This window comes from Histomonas meleagridis, assembly GCF_020186115.1.
Source record: "Histomonas meleagridis strain 2922-C6/04-10x chromosome Unknown contig_6, whole genome shotgun sequence".
In the NCBI taxonomy this organism is placed as follows: domain Eukaryota; phylum Parabasalia; order Tritrichomonadida; family Dientamoebidae; genus Histomonas; species Histomonas meleagridis.
Window position 1 is genome coordinate 627,057 of NW_027150902.1, and position 13,773 is coordinate 640,829.

General features: G+C 30.4%; 5 protein-coding genes across 5 annotated transcripts; 3 read left to right on the plus strand and 2 right to left on the minus strand.

The window, feature by feature from the left end:
- Positions 1-844: 844 nt before the first annotated feature.
- On the plus strand, positions 845-1,150 carry GO595_008037 (histone H4-3; the record flags this gene model as incomplete). The annotated part of the gene is made up of 1 exon (XM_067921567.1): positions 845-1,150. The coding sequence occupies one exon, from the start codon at positions 845-847 to the stop codon at positions 1,148-1,150; it is 306 nt and encodes a 101-aa protein (XP_067771871.1).
- Positions 1,151-1,527: 377 nt separating this feature from the next.
- GO595_008038 (serpin family protein) lies at positions 1,528-2,625 on the minus strand (the record flags this gene model as incomplete). Its single annotated transcript, XM_067921568.1, has 1 exon — positions 1,528-2,625. The coding sequence occupies one exon, from the start codon at positions 2,623-2,625 to the stop codon at positions 1,528-1,530; it is 1,098 nt and encodes a 365-aa protein (XP_067771872.1).
- Positions 2,626-3,125: 500 nt separating this feature from the next.
- On the plus strand, positions 3,126-3,682 carry GO595_008039 (ADP-ribosylation factor-like protein 3; the record flags this gene model as incomplete). Its single annotated transcript, XM_067921570.1, has 2 exons — positions 3,126-3,159; positions 3,231-3,682. The coding sequence occupies 2 exons, from the start codon at positions 3,126-3,128 to the stop codon at positions 3,680-3,682; spliced, it is 486 nt and encodes a 161-aa protein (XP_067771873.1).
- A 1,075-nt stretch (positions 3,683-4,757) lies between these two features.
- On the minus strand, positions 4,758-5,759 carry GO595_008040 (cilia- and flagella-associated protein 73; the record flags this gene model as incomplete). The annotated part of the gene is made up of 1 exon (XM_067921571.1): positions 4,758-5,759. One exon carries the CDS (start codon positions 5,757-5,759, stop codon positions 4,758-4,760), a length of 1,002 nt encoding a protein of 333 aa, XP_067771874.1.
- Positions 5,760-11,366: 5,607 nt separating this feature from the next.
- GO595_008041 (TBC domain containing protein) lies at positions 11,367-12,983 on the plus strand (the record flags this gene model as incomplete). The annotated part of the gene is made up of 1 exon (XM_067921572.1): positions 11,367-12,983. The coding sequence occupies one exon, from the start codon at positions 11,367-11,369 to the stop codon at positions 12,981-12,983; it is 1,617 nt and encodes a 538-aa protein (XP_067771875.1).
- Positions 12,984-13,773: the final 790 nt, after the last annotated feature.

The window sequence follows — 13,773 nt, forward strand, 5'->3', positions numbered from 1 at the left end:
CGGTGAAATCAGCTTCATTGAGAATTATCAATGTATCATTACCTTCAATGAATATCTGTTGGGTATAAACTAAAAAAATTGCAAAGAACCAGAGAAACATTTGAATTCAAATGTCGCCCAGCCAGACGGTTGTGCATACAAAAAGCACATAATTCAAGAAAAATTCAAAATTGAATTAGTTTACGGAAATGACACTTTTTGCCTTTTCAAAAAAATTCAGAGGAATTCAACCAATATTACCACAAATTTTGAGAACTTCTCAATTTTTTCTGTTTATGCCGATGAAAACAATGCTTCTCATTGGAAATGATTCATTTTTAGATAATATTCGTCTGGCTCTTAAACCGTCCGGCCCCCACACCATAGTCTCAGCATCCCATGTCATTTGTTCATAAACAATGATTTCAATGACGATACGGGTAAATGCATCTAAAATCTTGATCAAGATTGCTTTCTAAGATTGCTTGTTGGAAAATTGTGAATTTTGGTCATTAAGATGCTTAAATACAAATCTTGCGTTTCGATTTGTAAAGTGCATAAACCAATTCTTTCTCGACGAAACAAAAGAGATTTTGAAATCTATAAATGACCGCATCCTGACCAAGACCCGATTGTTCAAAAAATGAGAAAAAATTTTTTTATTCTGCAAGAGCTTGCTAGCTGCTAGCAGGAAAAGAAAAAACATGCTTTGAACAAAAGTTTGTAAAAACAGTTTTCAATTGAATTTTTTGAGTCAAAAAGAAACCGCATTTTTTGTTTTGTAGATATTGAATAATTATGGAATCGAAACGACATTTAATAATTCTGGCGCGTAAAAGTTACAAGAAAAGTATCAGTTTTATTAATGTCAGGCAGAGGAAAAGGTGGTAAAGGTCTCGGTAAGGGAGGTGCTAAGCGTCATAGGAAGGTCATGCGTGAAAACATCCAAGGTATTACAAAGCCAGCCATCAGAAGATTAGCTCGTAGAGGTGGTGTCAAACGTATCAGTGGTGATATCTATGAAGAAATCCGTGGCGTTCTTCGTCATTTCCTTGAAAACGTAATTCGTGATTCAGTAACATATACAGAACATGCAAGAAGGAAGACAGTTACTGCAATGGATGTTGTATATGCTCTCAAGCGCCAAGGAAGGACACTCTATGGTTTTTAAATTTAAACTTTTAAGGGAAATTTTTTTGTTGATGAGATTTATTTCAAATTAAATTTTCGATTCAAACAAGGGTTTGTTACTTTAACATATAAAAAATTGTTTTTTTATGTATTATGATGGTTTTTATATATGAACATTTCTCATGTATTTATACAATTTCCAAACAAAAAACATTATTTTGTTATCAGCATCAAAAAACAACGTGATAAAACATTTATTTTTAGTTATACATTTGTATTCATTATATTAATCATTGATCATATTTCCATCACATAACATGTACCCAATGCGTATTCGTCATCCGACAATAACTTTATTTTTTATAGCTACCAACAGACAAAATTACAGAAGTCTGAGAAAATTCTTTTGTTTATTTATCAATTTTCTGGCTTTATGTAAGAGCCAGCAAATAAAATTGTTCCGTTTTTATGTGTGATGAAATAAAGGAATGGATGATCAGCAACGAACTGCGCCGGGAGACTTCTCGTCATTGCGGCGGTGGCGGCAGCAGCGACTGTTTTCTCTTCGTCAACTTCGATTACTGCCTTTTGTACAATGTCCGAAACTGCGTTTGGATCAGCGCTTTCATCGAAGAGATTAACAATTCCCAACTTACGAAGCATTTCGAGTAATGACTTTGTGCCCCATATGTGCTTAAACTTAGGGAATTGAACATTAACCTTTTGCGGTCCTAACATATCAATGTATATTTGGTATTTGCCTTTGTTAAGTGAACTTTTAACTGATCGGAAAGACTCCAAATCTTTTTTCTTCGGAAGAACAACAACCATCGAGAAGTCATTGACATATTCCATGGAGAGAACTTGGGCTGCAGAGTCTTCTGTATAGAAATAATTGTCTGTGTTCGTCATCATCGATGTGGATTGTTTGGAATTGTCAAAAAGTATGAAATCACCTTTTTTGGTTTTCGATTTAATGAATGGCTTCTTCCATTTGGAGTTGAAATAGATGGCATTGGTAAGAACAGAGTTGATTTTTGATGGGAGCATTGAAGGATCGAGAAGATTTTGAATAAGACCTGACGTGAGCTCTTCAATCTTTTGATTGATGATGTCACAACCAGGTTGTGGGAATGAAACTGGTGTAAAATCAACACCAAGAATTTGAACAAGTGGATTATAAATTTGAAGATCAATGGGAGCTTCTTTGTTTGGCCAGACATTGTTTCCTGATTTAATAACACTGTCCTTTCCTTCTTTTTCAATAATTCCCATGAGATTTTTAAGAGATGTAAGAAGCTCTTCAACAGTAGAGTTGGATCTAATCTTAAGTGCTTCAAGAGCTTGTTTACGTGTTGGCTCTTGAGTGATGGAAACTGCCATTAAAAGAGTAACAAATGCTGAATATGGAGAAAGAACAACATTACCAGATTCGTCACTCAAATCTGCAATCATAAAAAGCCCAAGAGATTGGATTGGATCCTGGAGGATAATTGGTTTTGCTGTGCTTCGCATGAAAAAGTGAAGTCAAGTTATTTGACATCTGATTTTGGTATCACTTTTTCAATAAATCCGATAAATCCTCAGATGATTGCTTTGGGTTTTTGTCTCGTGATTCTTGTGTGTCATTGACTTATTCTTTGTTTGGTATAATGTTGATGATGTAATCAGCTATTAAATATTTTTATCTTTTTGTGATCCATTTCAAGTATTGATATGGTGGTGATTTGAAATACACGTGAATAGCAAAAGTAATTTTAATTTTAATGAGATAGGACAGAAAGTTATCTTATGTTGCTCAATAATTATGCACCGATCCTTTAATAATCTGTATTGTCAATACAAGATTTACCAGTTGAACTCAAACAAACCAAAACGCATTCCCTGTTGAAACTGAACGATAGATTCTAATATTAGAATGGAAAGTGAAATTTTTTTCCAAAATTTTCCCAAATCAAAACCGTTTAACAATTAACGGACTTTTTTAACAATGTTTGTTAGATATCAATTTTTGGATGGGCCTCCTTCGCCTTTTGCAACAAATGCGTCGTTCTGACCACGAGTGTAGAATACTGTATATTTTTTTTCTAACTTCAGTCTTCTTGGTCTTGACAATGCAGGAAAAACCACAATCTTAAAAAATCTTTGTAATGAAGATCCCACTGAAACATCTCCAACACGTGGATTTAATGTCAAAACAGTTCAGGCCGACTCATTCAAATTTAACGTTTGGGATATCGGTGGTCAAAAAGCTATTCGCCAATATTGGGATAACTATTATGAAAACACAGATGCACTTGTTTGGGTTGTAGATTGTGCAGACGAACCACGCTTAGAGGAAACTTCATTAGAATTAGCCACATTACTCAAAGATGAGAAGCTCGCTAACATTCCAGTTCTTATTTTTGCAAACAAGCAAGATCTTACTACAGCACTGCCAGCAGACGAAATCACAATTTCACTCGAGCTACATAAGATTCGCGATCACCCATGGCAAATTCAAGGATGTTCAGCCATCACTGGAGAAGGCCTAAGTGATGGCCTCAAATGGCTTGTCCAATCAATCAAGTAAAATTCGCTAAAGAAAGTTCGTTTTGAATCGAAAGTGGAGGAACACAGGAATCCTTCCTGTGTTCATATGAAAAGGGAAACAAAATGATTTAAAAACAGCCATATTTTGTTTCTGTAAGTGCTGTAGCAAAGTTACCTTTTTTAAGTTTTAAATTTTGCATATCAACAAATAGCATTTTTCAATACCAAAAGAACGAAATAAAAAGCATATAATTAGCGTTACTGATTTCGGGATATTAATCATTTTTAATTGCTTCTCTTTTTAGCAAAAACGATATATGCGAGAAATGCATTTCTTTTTTGAATATTTTATTGAAAGCAAAACTCTATATCAAAAACAAAAGAAAGCAAAGTGTTATAACATTACATTTAAAAAACATAATTTTAATATGTATTTAAAGAATTCATTAAATATTTAAATATTCAAATAAAATTTTTAAGCACAAATATTTAAAGGACATGTAAATCATGTGTGATTCCTCGTATTTTCTAGTTATAAAAAAATTAAAAAAAAAAAAAAATAAAAAATAAAAACAAGTTTTTTACATGATATGTCATTTCATTGTGTGTCCTTGACCACTTTTTCAAAGGCAGGTGAAGGTTCTGTGATGTCACTTTTGGTATCGTGGCTGCTGAGGAATGTTGACAAGCAAATCTCAATAAAGAGATTGATAATGATAAGGATTGACAGAGTGGCGAAGGGGATAATAATAAATGTGAAAAGGAAAATTCCATCTTGATCAAAATAATTTTTTGTGAACTTAAAGGAAATCCAATTCTCTGAGAGATAAGAATTAATGTAAGGAACTCTTGATATCATTACAGTGGAAACTAGAAAGAGAATGGTAAGAACCATTAAGCTATGTCTGAATTTAAAAAATGCATAATAAATAAATATGATGAGAAATATTAATCCAAGAATTGGTGTATCTGAGTAGTGGGTATGTAGTAGCTGATTTAAAACTCGTTTAAATATCGATGGTCCAGGGTCAATTTCATAAATGGTTTCCGCCATGTTGAAAATTTATTAGAGAAATGTGATATGAAATTATTTATACATACAACTTTTTGAATGATCATCTTTTGGCTGATGAAACAGGATTTTGGACGACTCTTTGTATTAATTCGGGTGGTGCGCTGGGGATAAACAAAGCATTTTTATCTTCAATTATTCCCTTTAAGTCATTAAACCTATTTTCAATGTATTCTAACATTTGTTCATCATTTATACTTCCTTTTGCTTTTTGCGCTTTATCAGAAATTGTTGATAATGTAGATACAGCCCTACTGTATATTGCTCTAATTGAAGCCTTTATTGCTGCCAATTCAGCCTTTTTATCCTCAATTCTTTGTATATCTTTTATCAACGTTGCTTTTACGTACTCGTTTGCTTTTTTAGCTTGCGCAACTTTTGCAACATTTTCATTAAATTTCATTGTGGTATCAATTAGTTTAGATTTCTTCAATTCAAGTTCACGTGAAAGATTTGTTTCATCAATTCCATACCTTTCCATCATATTTTGATACTTTTGAAGATATTCATTTCTCGTATCTGCTAAAGATTGATACCGATTTAAGATGGCATCAATGTTTTCAAAAGATGGATACGCATCTACAACAGATTGTAAATAATTAGAATATGGACGTAATTTTTCGATTTTGTTTTGTAGTTTTTCGTTTTTTTGTTTTAACTGTTTTTCTTCTTCCATGAGTTGTTGTAATTCTATTTCAATAGATTTTAAGCGTTCCGCTTCTTCAGCTCTACGTTTTCTTGTCTTTTCTAGTGATGACATTTGTTGTGCTGTAAACGCATCAAGACGTTTCTTTTGTTCATCAAGTGCATGTTGTTTATCTTCTACTTCTTTCTTTCGAACTTCAAAGTTTTTTTTCCAAGCTTCATATTTATTGCGTGCTTCTTCAAGTTGTTGATCAACAATTTCCATCTCTTTTTGTTTTTCAATGAGATGTGGAGACAATTCTGGATAACCAACATTTCCATAACCAGTTGTTCCATAACGTTCGAGATTTCTTAATTCATATTTTTGTTTCTGTGGGCGAGTTAAGAATGTTTTATCCATTTTTTATCACATCCGAAAATAACGTTTTTGGGGCACCCCAAAGAATGCTCAGTCATAAGTTAACTTATGAAGCTAGCTCAAGAAAGACAGCACGAAATATTGTCAGACATGGCACAGCCAGGCAAAGGAGATCCAATATTTAAAGAGTATGGTCAACTTTTTTTACAAGCAATTAATGATTTAAAACTTCCTCAACCAGATAAACAATTTATAGCCTTACAAAAATTAAAACTTATATCAAACGAGTTTGGTTTTACAGATGATTATTTTCCTCCAGAATTTTTTGAAATGTTAATTTTTTTTGCTTTTGGAAATCATGGGTCAGATCAAATACATATTGAAGGTCTTGAACTTATTGAATCGTTATGCATTAGGTCTCCTTGGACGATTCGTTATTTTTTCCAACTTAAAATTTATATGAATTGTTTTCAAGCAATTAAAAATCCTGATAGATCAGGGCTTCCAGTTGATCGTGTTTCATATATTCTTAACACTATTCTTTGCGACAATGAAGATTATTTTAATTTTATAATGGATACACAATATTTAGACTTTCTTATCCAGAAAATTGGAGATGAATCAACTCCTCCAATTGATTCCCTTTGGATTCTTACGTCCATTGAAAGCATTGTTTTATGTCCATATTTTATTCAATATGAATATTTCACACAAATCTCTCAAATAGCAGTCAGATATATCGAATCGAATATACCAAACCTTGTATCACTTTCATATTCCATACTTTCTCGTATAATTTCAACTGATGACTCTCAAATCAATGAAATTATCCAATTTTGCACCAACACTAACATTGTTTCGAAGACGTATTCACTTCTTAAAGATCATTCTGTTGATAATTTGATACCTATTTTTAATTATTTGATTAATTATATTTATCTTAGTGATGACAACACAATGAGTCTTATTAACAATGGATTTTTGGAGATATTTTCATTAATTTTCCAATACGGTGATTTAAATTATAAGTCACAAGTTCTTGAATTACTTTCGAATATGGTTGTTTCACCTCCAGAATCGACGGAATGCATTTTAAATTCGAATTTACTGGATCATATAATTCGAATAATTAAAGGCGGCGCTTTAAAATTAAAAAAGAAATCAATTGATTTCCTTTCGAAAGTTATTGTCAAAGTTTCTGCTTATGAAAAGTTATTGATTGCTTTTAAGGAAAATGACCTTCTTTTCGCTGTCGTTGAGTTGTTATATTGTGATGATGAGGAATTAATAAGTTCCGTGTTGTATGTTTTGGAGTATTTGGTGACTAAAGAACAAAATAAAAACGAAAATTGGTATCAAAGAGATTTCGATGAAGCAATAATAGAACAATTAAGAGAAATTGTAAATACGTATAACTTCGATACAAGCAAAAGGGCTATGTATTTGTTAGATTTGGTTTCAATGAAGCATACATGTTAATTTTAAATATTTGTTGGATTTTTAGTAAAAGTTCTTATATAAAATGAAATTTATTAATATTTTTGCTTACATTTAGAAAATAATTTCGAAATTATAAAATTAATCACTCGTTGTTATTTTTTTACCGAATATTTGCGACATTTGGCACAACGTATTTTGGTGGTGACTGGCCCGTGTGAATGCATTTTTGAATAAAATAAATTAAAACAATTCGTTAATCTAAAAATGCGCAAAGATTACAAAAATATATTATGCAGATTGACATCAATTTACTTTCTATATGAAAATATTTTCTTTATATTATTTATTTTGACCTTTATAACTATTTACAAAATTTACACAAAAACATATTTTATTATTTAAATCAGTTATTTTCATTTAAGATTTTGCTAAACCTTTCGTTCATTCGCTTGATTTCCATTGTTCTTCCTTGTTTCTTCAACGCATCTTTCACTTGTTCGATTGCTTCTTCTTCATTTCTTCTCTTTAGCCAATCAGTAAACATCGCAAAGTGCTCATCCATCATTGTCTCTGTTGCTTGTTTAATACATTTTTGTACAATATATGTAAAAATTAATTCTTTGTCATAACCAAAATGTAAACATTCATCATATCTTCCATTTTTAAGTAATTCCAATAACACCGAAAGTCTTTTTTCTTGATCAATTACTAATGAACCTAATTCAGCTGCAAAAGAAGAAAATCCAATTGAACATAATTTTGAAATTATCCCTTTCCATTCAATTTTTTCCCCTCCGATGATAAAGTATTCAATTTTAACGGTTTCCGTTGAAATCGCATCCAAAAGTTCTCTCAAAATTGTCAAGTGATGTGATCTAAACGGTCTCATGCAATTTGGATTTATTAACATTTCAGAAATTGGAATTGATATTATATTAATATATAAAATTTTAAATTCATCATCATTTTTATAATCAGGGAATGTATGGAATAATTTATTAATGTTTTGTAAGATAAATCTTTTTCTATATTTGATCATATTTTTAATCAATAATTTAAAAATTTTTTTTTCGTTAATTTTATAATATAAATAAAACTCGAAAACAATTGGATAAATTCCATTTTTAATATTTTTCGAATTATTAATAACATTATTAACAATAAATTTTTGAGTTTTTTGTATATCACCAAAATCATTTACATTTAATTTAATTCCAAATAATTCGAATTTACTTGCGAAATAAACAAATTCATTTAATATCAATAAATCATTATAATTCCCATGAAACACATTTTTGATTAATTCTTCATTAGATATATTAAATAAACAAGTGAATGCTTTAGATTTCGATCGATAAGTTATCGGTGTCGATTGATATATATATCGTAATAACCATTTTGTAGATGTTCGATTATTCCAAACTCGTAATATGAATAAACTCTTTTGGACATTTGTTTGGTCATCTTTATTTGTTAATTCTTCAATCGTTTCATCAAATATTGAATTTGCTTCTTTTATATTTTTGATTTCATTATCATTTAAGAAATTGGATATTAAATATTCACGAATTTGATTAATAGATAATTCATATCGATTAGAAATTGAAGTCACTAAATCATGTAATTTAATTCCTATTTTTTCTTGTATGTTCATCTTCGAATATAATTCACAGATTAAACGTGAAGGATTATTTAAATATGTTTGCGTATTATATTCATTTAAGGAATAGATTGATAATTCATATGAAGTTTCTTTAAGTTTCTTCTCTTTAAGCATTCCAACACTTTGATAGAATCGAATTTGATCAATTTCATTCAGTTTTTGTGGTATGTTTTCTAATAACATTTTTAATGATTTCTTATGAGTTAATCGTGATATAAATGGGGAATAATCATCAAAATGTTTAGATGTGATTTTGTTGATCATTAAATATAATAAAAGGTCATCAGTTGAAACCTTAAATAAATCTGTTAATGGTAATAACTCATATACATTTTGTAGATCGATTTGTTCTTGTAATGTTTTTAATGGATTTTCGATAAGTTCATGAAAATCAATATTATGATTCGATGAATAATATAGAATTCGTAATGCCGATATTTCTGTGTTATAAGGAATTTTATATTTATATAATAAATCATATAAACATTGAAGGCGTGAATACATTTTCCCTGGTATTTTTTGTATGGCGGAAATTAAATACTTTATGGCGGTTTTCTTGTCAATTAATTGAATGTCAATGAGCACGTCAAGTAATGCATCGTTTTCGACCGAAGTTACCTTATTAATAAATTCTTCTTCGGTAATTGTGGGTATTTGCTTGGGCGATACATATTCAGCACATTTATCATATCCAGATTTAAGTAATTTCTCTTCAATTAATGATATATTTTTATAATCATTTTTTAAAATTGAAAATAACTCATACTTAAATTTATCGGTCGAATCTAATTCCGAAATAGCTATTAAAACCCTAATTAAAGATATAAACCGAATAAGTTGTAATCCATCAATACAATCAAGTATGAATAACAATGCTGTTGACCAATTCCTTGAGACTTCAGATACATTACTTTCTTCGACAATAGAAAATGATCCTTTAAATGCATATTGTAAAAATAAATCACAATTTGAACGTGTAACATTATGCACTAAAATTGGTATCAGAAAATATGCAAAGCTTAAAAATTCATCATTTGTACATATGATATTAATGATTTCATCATTTGTAAATTTAAATAAATTACATAATGATTCAAATAAATCAAATGAATCTAGTTGTTTGAAAAGCTTAATAAACAATTGTTTCTTATAATAGTTATTCACATAGTCTTCATATTTGACAACTATACCAAATACATTTGCAATGTCATAAATTGTTTTAATGTCTTCAAAAATTTGATAATTACTAAGTTTTTCGGCATATTTAATGGGGTCATTAGGTTCGCCATTAGCTAATTGTGAAAGTGATCCATAAATACAATGTTTTTCTGTTAAATTTGTTGACGAAAATGATTTCATTGAAATTTCCGTCAGTTTTTTGGATTTCAATGATTCTGTGGATGGCGATTTTGTGAGAGAACGTTTAGGCGAATAGTGATTTGAAATTATATATTTGTTTGGGTCTGGAACAAAATTAAGAGAATGCTTTGATGAAAATTGTTGAATCAGTTGTAGTTCATCTGAATGGAATGTTAATGATGTAATACATTGTTTAAGTTCAATTGGATCAAAAATAAATTTCTCAATTATTTGAAGCTTTTGTTGAATATTCCAATCCTTAGTTGATAATGTGGATACAAGAACTGGAGTTAAAGAAATTGAATTTGAATTACAAAATGGAATGATTTGTTCTTTGATGGATTTTGTATATCTAGCTATAGAAGAATATGAAACGTCATTAAGAAGTCTTTTTACAATTTCTGTTTTATCAAGTTTTATATAAGATCCCAAATGTACTTTAAGTTTAAAATCCATTAACTCTTTCATTGCTGTTCTATATGTGGTCATCTTTGCCCATGATTCACTTGTTGTAAGATTAGGTGTTGATGGATAAAGTTTTCTGTAATTGTTCCAAATGGTTTCTTGTTTTTTTTGTGAATCAATAATATTAGGTTGAACAATAATTGAGCCAGAAAATGCACATGATGACAATTGGTAAGCATAGCGAACATCTTCAACACGTAATAAATGTCGAACAATCCATTGGATTGGAAGTTCATTTACTCTTTGACAAAGAAATGGCAAGTAAATCTTTGGCTTCAATCTTGTTTCACGCGATGTATCAAAGTAATGAAGAAAAAATGCAGTTTGTGAAGGATGACGTCGATATAAATTTAAAATATTAGGAAGTGTTAAATTTTTTATAACTGAAGAAAGTGCATCCGAAAGACTAATCGACGAAAACTTTTCCCATTCGACCATAGACTTATTTTGTGAAATCAATAAAAATGTATGAAATAAATAGTATTTTTCTTCAAATTCTGGTTTACTTAGATTTGATTCCATCATCGCAATAAATTGGTCGGTATCATCCGTAAAGTGTTCTGTTGAATTAATATAAGAAGAATTCATTCCAAAATCTTGAAATTTTAAACGTAAACATTAACAATTTATATAAAAAGTGCTATGTTAACTAACGGATAAAAAGTGCATTTATTAAAATTGACTATGTTTGTTTGAATTATCCCAAACTATAGCATAACTAGATGTCAAACATCGGAGAGACAATACTTTCCATTTTCCATCAGGTTTCAACAGATTTCCCAAATCGTGGAAAGCTATTCGGTGTTTTTGTTATTGCTAAATCATCTACAGATATTATATTATGGTGGCGCGAATATCAATCAAGCGAAAATCCATCGAAAAATAAAGCTGAACTAATTCTTAAGACTTCAAACGTGCAAAAGATAATGCTTAACTACCAATCTAAAGATGCTTATATGTTAATTAATACCATAAACCCTGCAAACATGCATCAATTCTTCTTCCCTCCCAATTCTTCATATCAGCTTCTCACTTTTGCACAAACTATTGCTATTACACATCAAATGCCTAAAGTATCCGAAACCAAAAACACACTTGAAAATGCTATTGATTTCATTTCCGAATCATACACCACAAATAAAGATCATTATCATCTCTTCGAGATCACTGTTGAAGAAACTAATATAATTCTTCCTCCTGATTTTAACATGAATGGTATTCCAATTCCATACGAGTTTGTTAAACCCGATCTCCACATCATGAGTCAATTTGGGATTAAGTCTGAAGACTTTATAAAGTCTCCAGTCACCTTAGATAAGCTATCGTCGATGAAATCACTTTCAGAGCTTAAAGAGACCGTTAAGCTTCATGGAGTTGATCCCAAAATCAGACATATTATATGGCCATTATTATTTAATATTCTACCGTTTAAAGAAAGTAAACGTAATGAAGTTCTTACCAGTCGTGTTAAGGAATATTTAATTATTCGATCTCAATGGCAAACAATGTCTAAGACTCAACTTAAATATTTCAAAGTTGTTCTTAGTGCGTTTTCTACAATTCGTGTTGATGTTAAGCGTACACATCCACCAGACATTCTCGAAAGTATTCCAAGTTGGAGTAATATTCTTACGAACATTTTACAAACTTTTGTCATGTGGAATCTTGATGTTCGTTATACGCAAGGTCTTAATGACTTAGCAGTTGTCTTTATGACTGTTTTCATTCCATCTATTAGTTCCAACTTTTCAGCAGATGTTGCAGAGTCATTAGCATTTTGGTGCTTTACAGCATTTGTCGAAAAGATCTCAAGTGGACTCATAGCGGAGAACATGATGGAAATGCAAGAGGTCGAACTATCACAAATAATGTCAATTGTTGATAAGTTCCATCCTGCATGTGCTAAATGGCTTCGAATGAATGGTCTGAATGACCTGTCATTCCTTATCTCATCATTTATACTTGCGTATGGTCGATCATTCTCACCAGAAGCAATCGCGAGACTATGGGAAGCATTGGTATGTGTCAATGCGCCATGGCTATTCTTGCGATATTTTTCCGCTTCTCTTTTGATCATGAGTTTCCCTACTCTACAAAAAATTCAAAATTGTTCAAGCGGAAAATTGGTTTCTTTGATGGATGGGATATTCTCTAAATTGGATATCGGCACAGCTATTGGCGTCTCATTGTCGATGATGTCGGCTGCGCATATAAAGGAAATAGACGAAATTAATAACGATGTTAAGAATGAGGATGTGAATAATATAAAAATGAAATTGTTCGAACCTGATGAACAGTTTCAAATTTGTTACACAAATAATGGACAACTCTTCCAGTAGAAATGTGTTACTATAGTTAAATAAATATTTATTAAATGTTCTTTTAAGTATATAAAAATTTTTAGGATTATTTTTCTTATCAAAAAAAATGGTTCAATTTAAGTTTTGTTGTAAAATTCTTTTGTTGATTATAAATGTCATAACATAAAGTTGTAACAATTCCTTCTGTTATGGAGAAAAAAGTTGTTAAATGTTGACTATCGTTCATTGAATTTGCTATCGTTTCTTCTCCAATTCCAGTATGAATGTTATTTTAAGTTCTCCAGGGGTAGATTTTATGATAGAAGAAGGGAAAAGAAATCCAGGAATTTTCTCTCTATGTCGTGTTGATTCTGAATATTCTTTCGAATGGGTTCCTGATCCAACAAGAAATTCTACATTATTAGACAAAAGAAATATTCCACAAAAAGTTACATGCCCATTCAGTCAAATCACTAGCATAAAACGTACAGACCTTTCAATTAATTTAATAATATTAGATCTTATATTATCACATAATTCCAAATTTCCAAAATTTTTATTTTATCAAACTCCTTATATTTTCATTTATCACTTACTTGAATTTTTACAGCATAAAAATATTATTAGTCAATATCCTAATCATCCAAAAGAATATTTCATTAATCCTTTATTAAAATCAGATGCTGCCAACGAAGATACCAATGGTATTTCTCCTCAAGGAGTTGTTGATATAGCAGTTCATAACAAAGTTCTCAAATTTCTTGGATTTAAACCTCATGTTTCAAAGCCAAATCCACTTACTTTAGACGAAACACAAACCCTTACAATC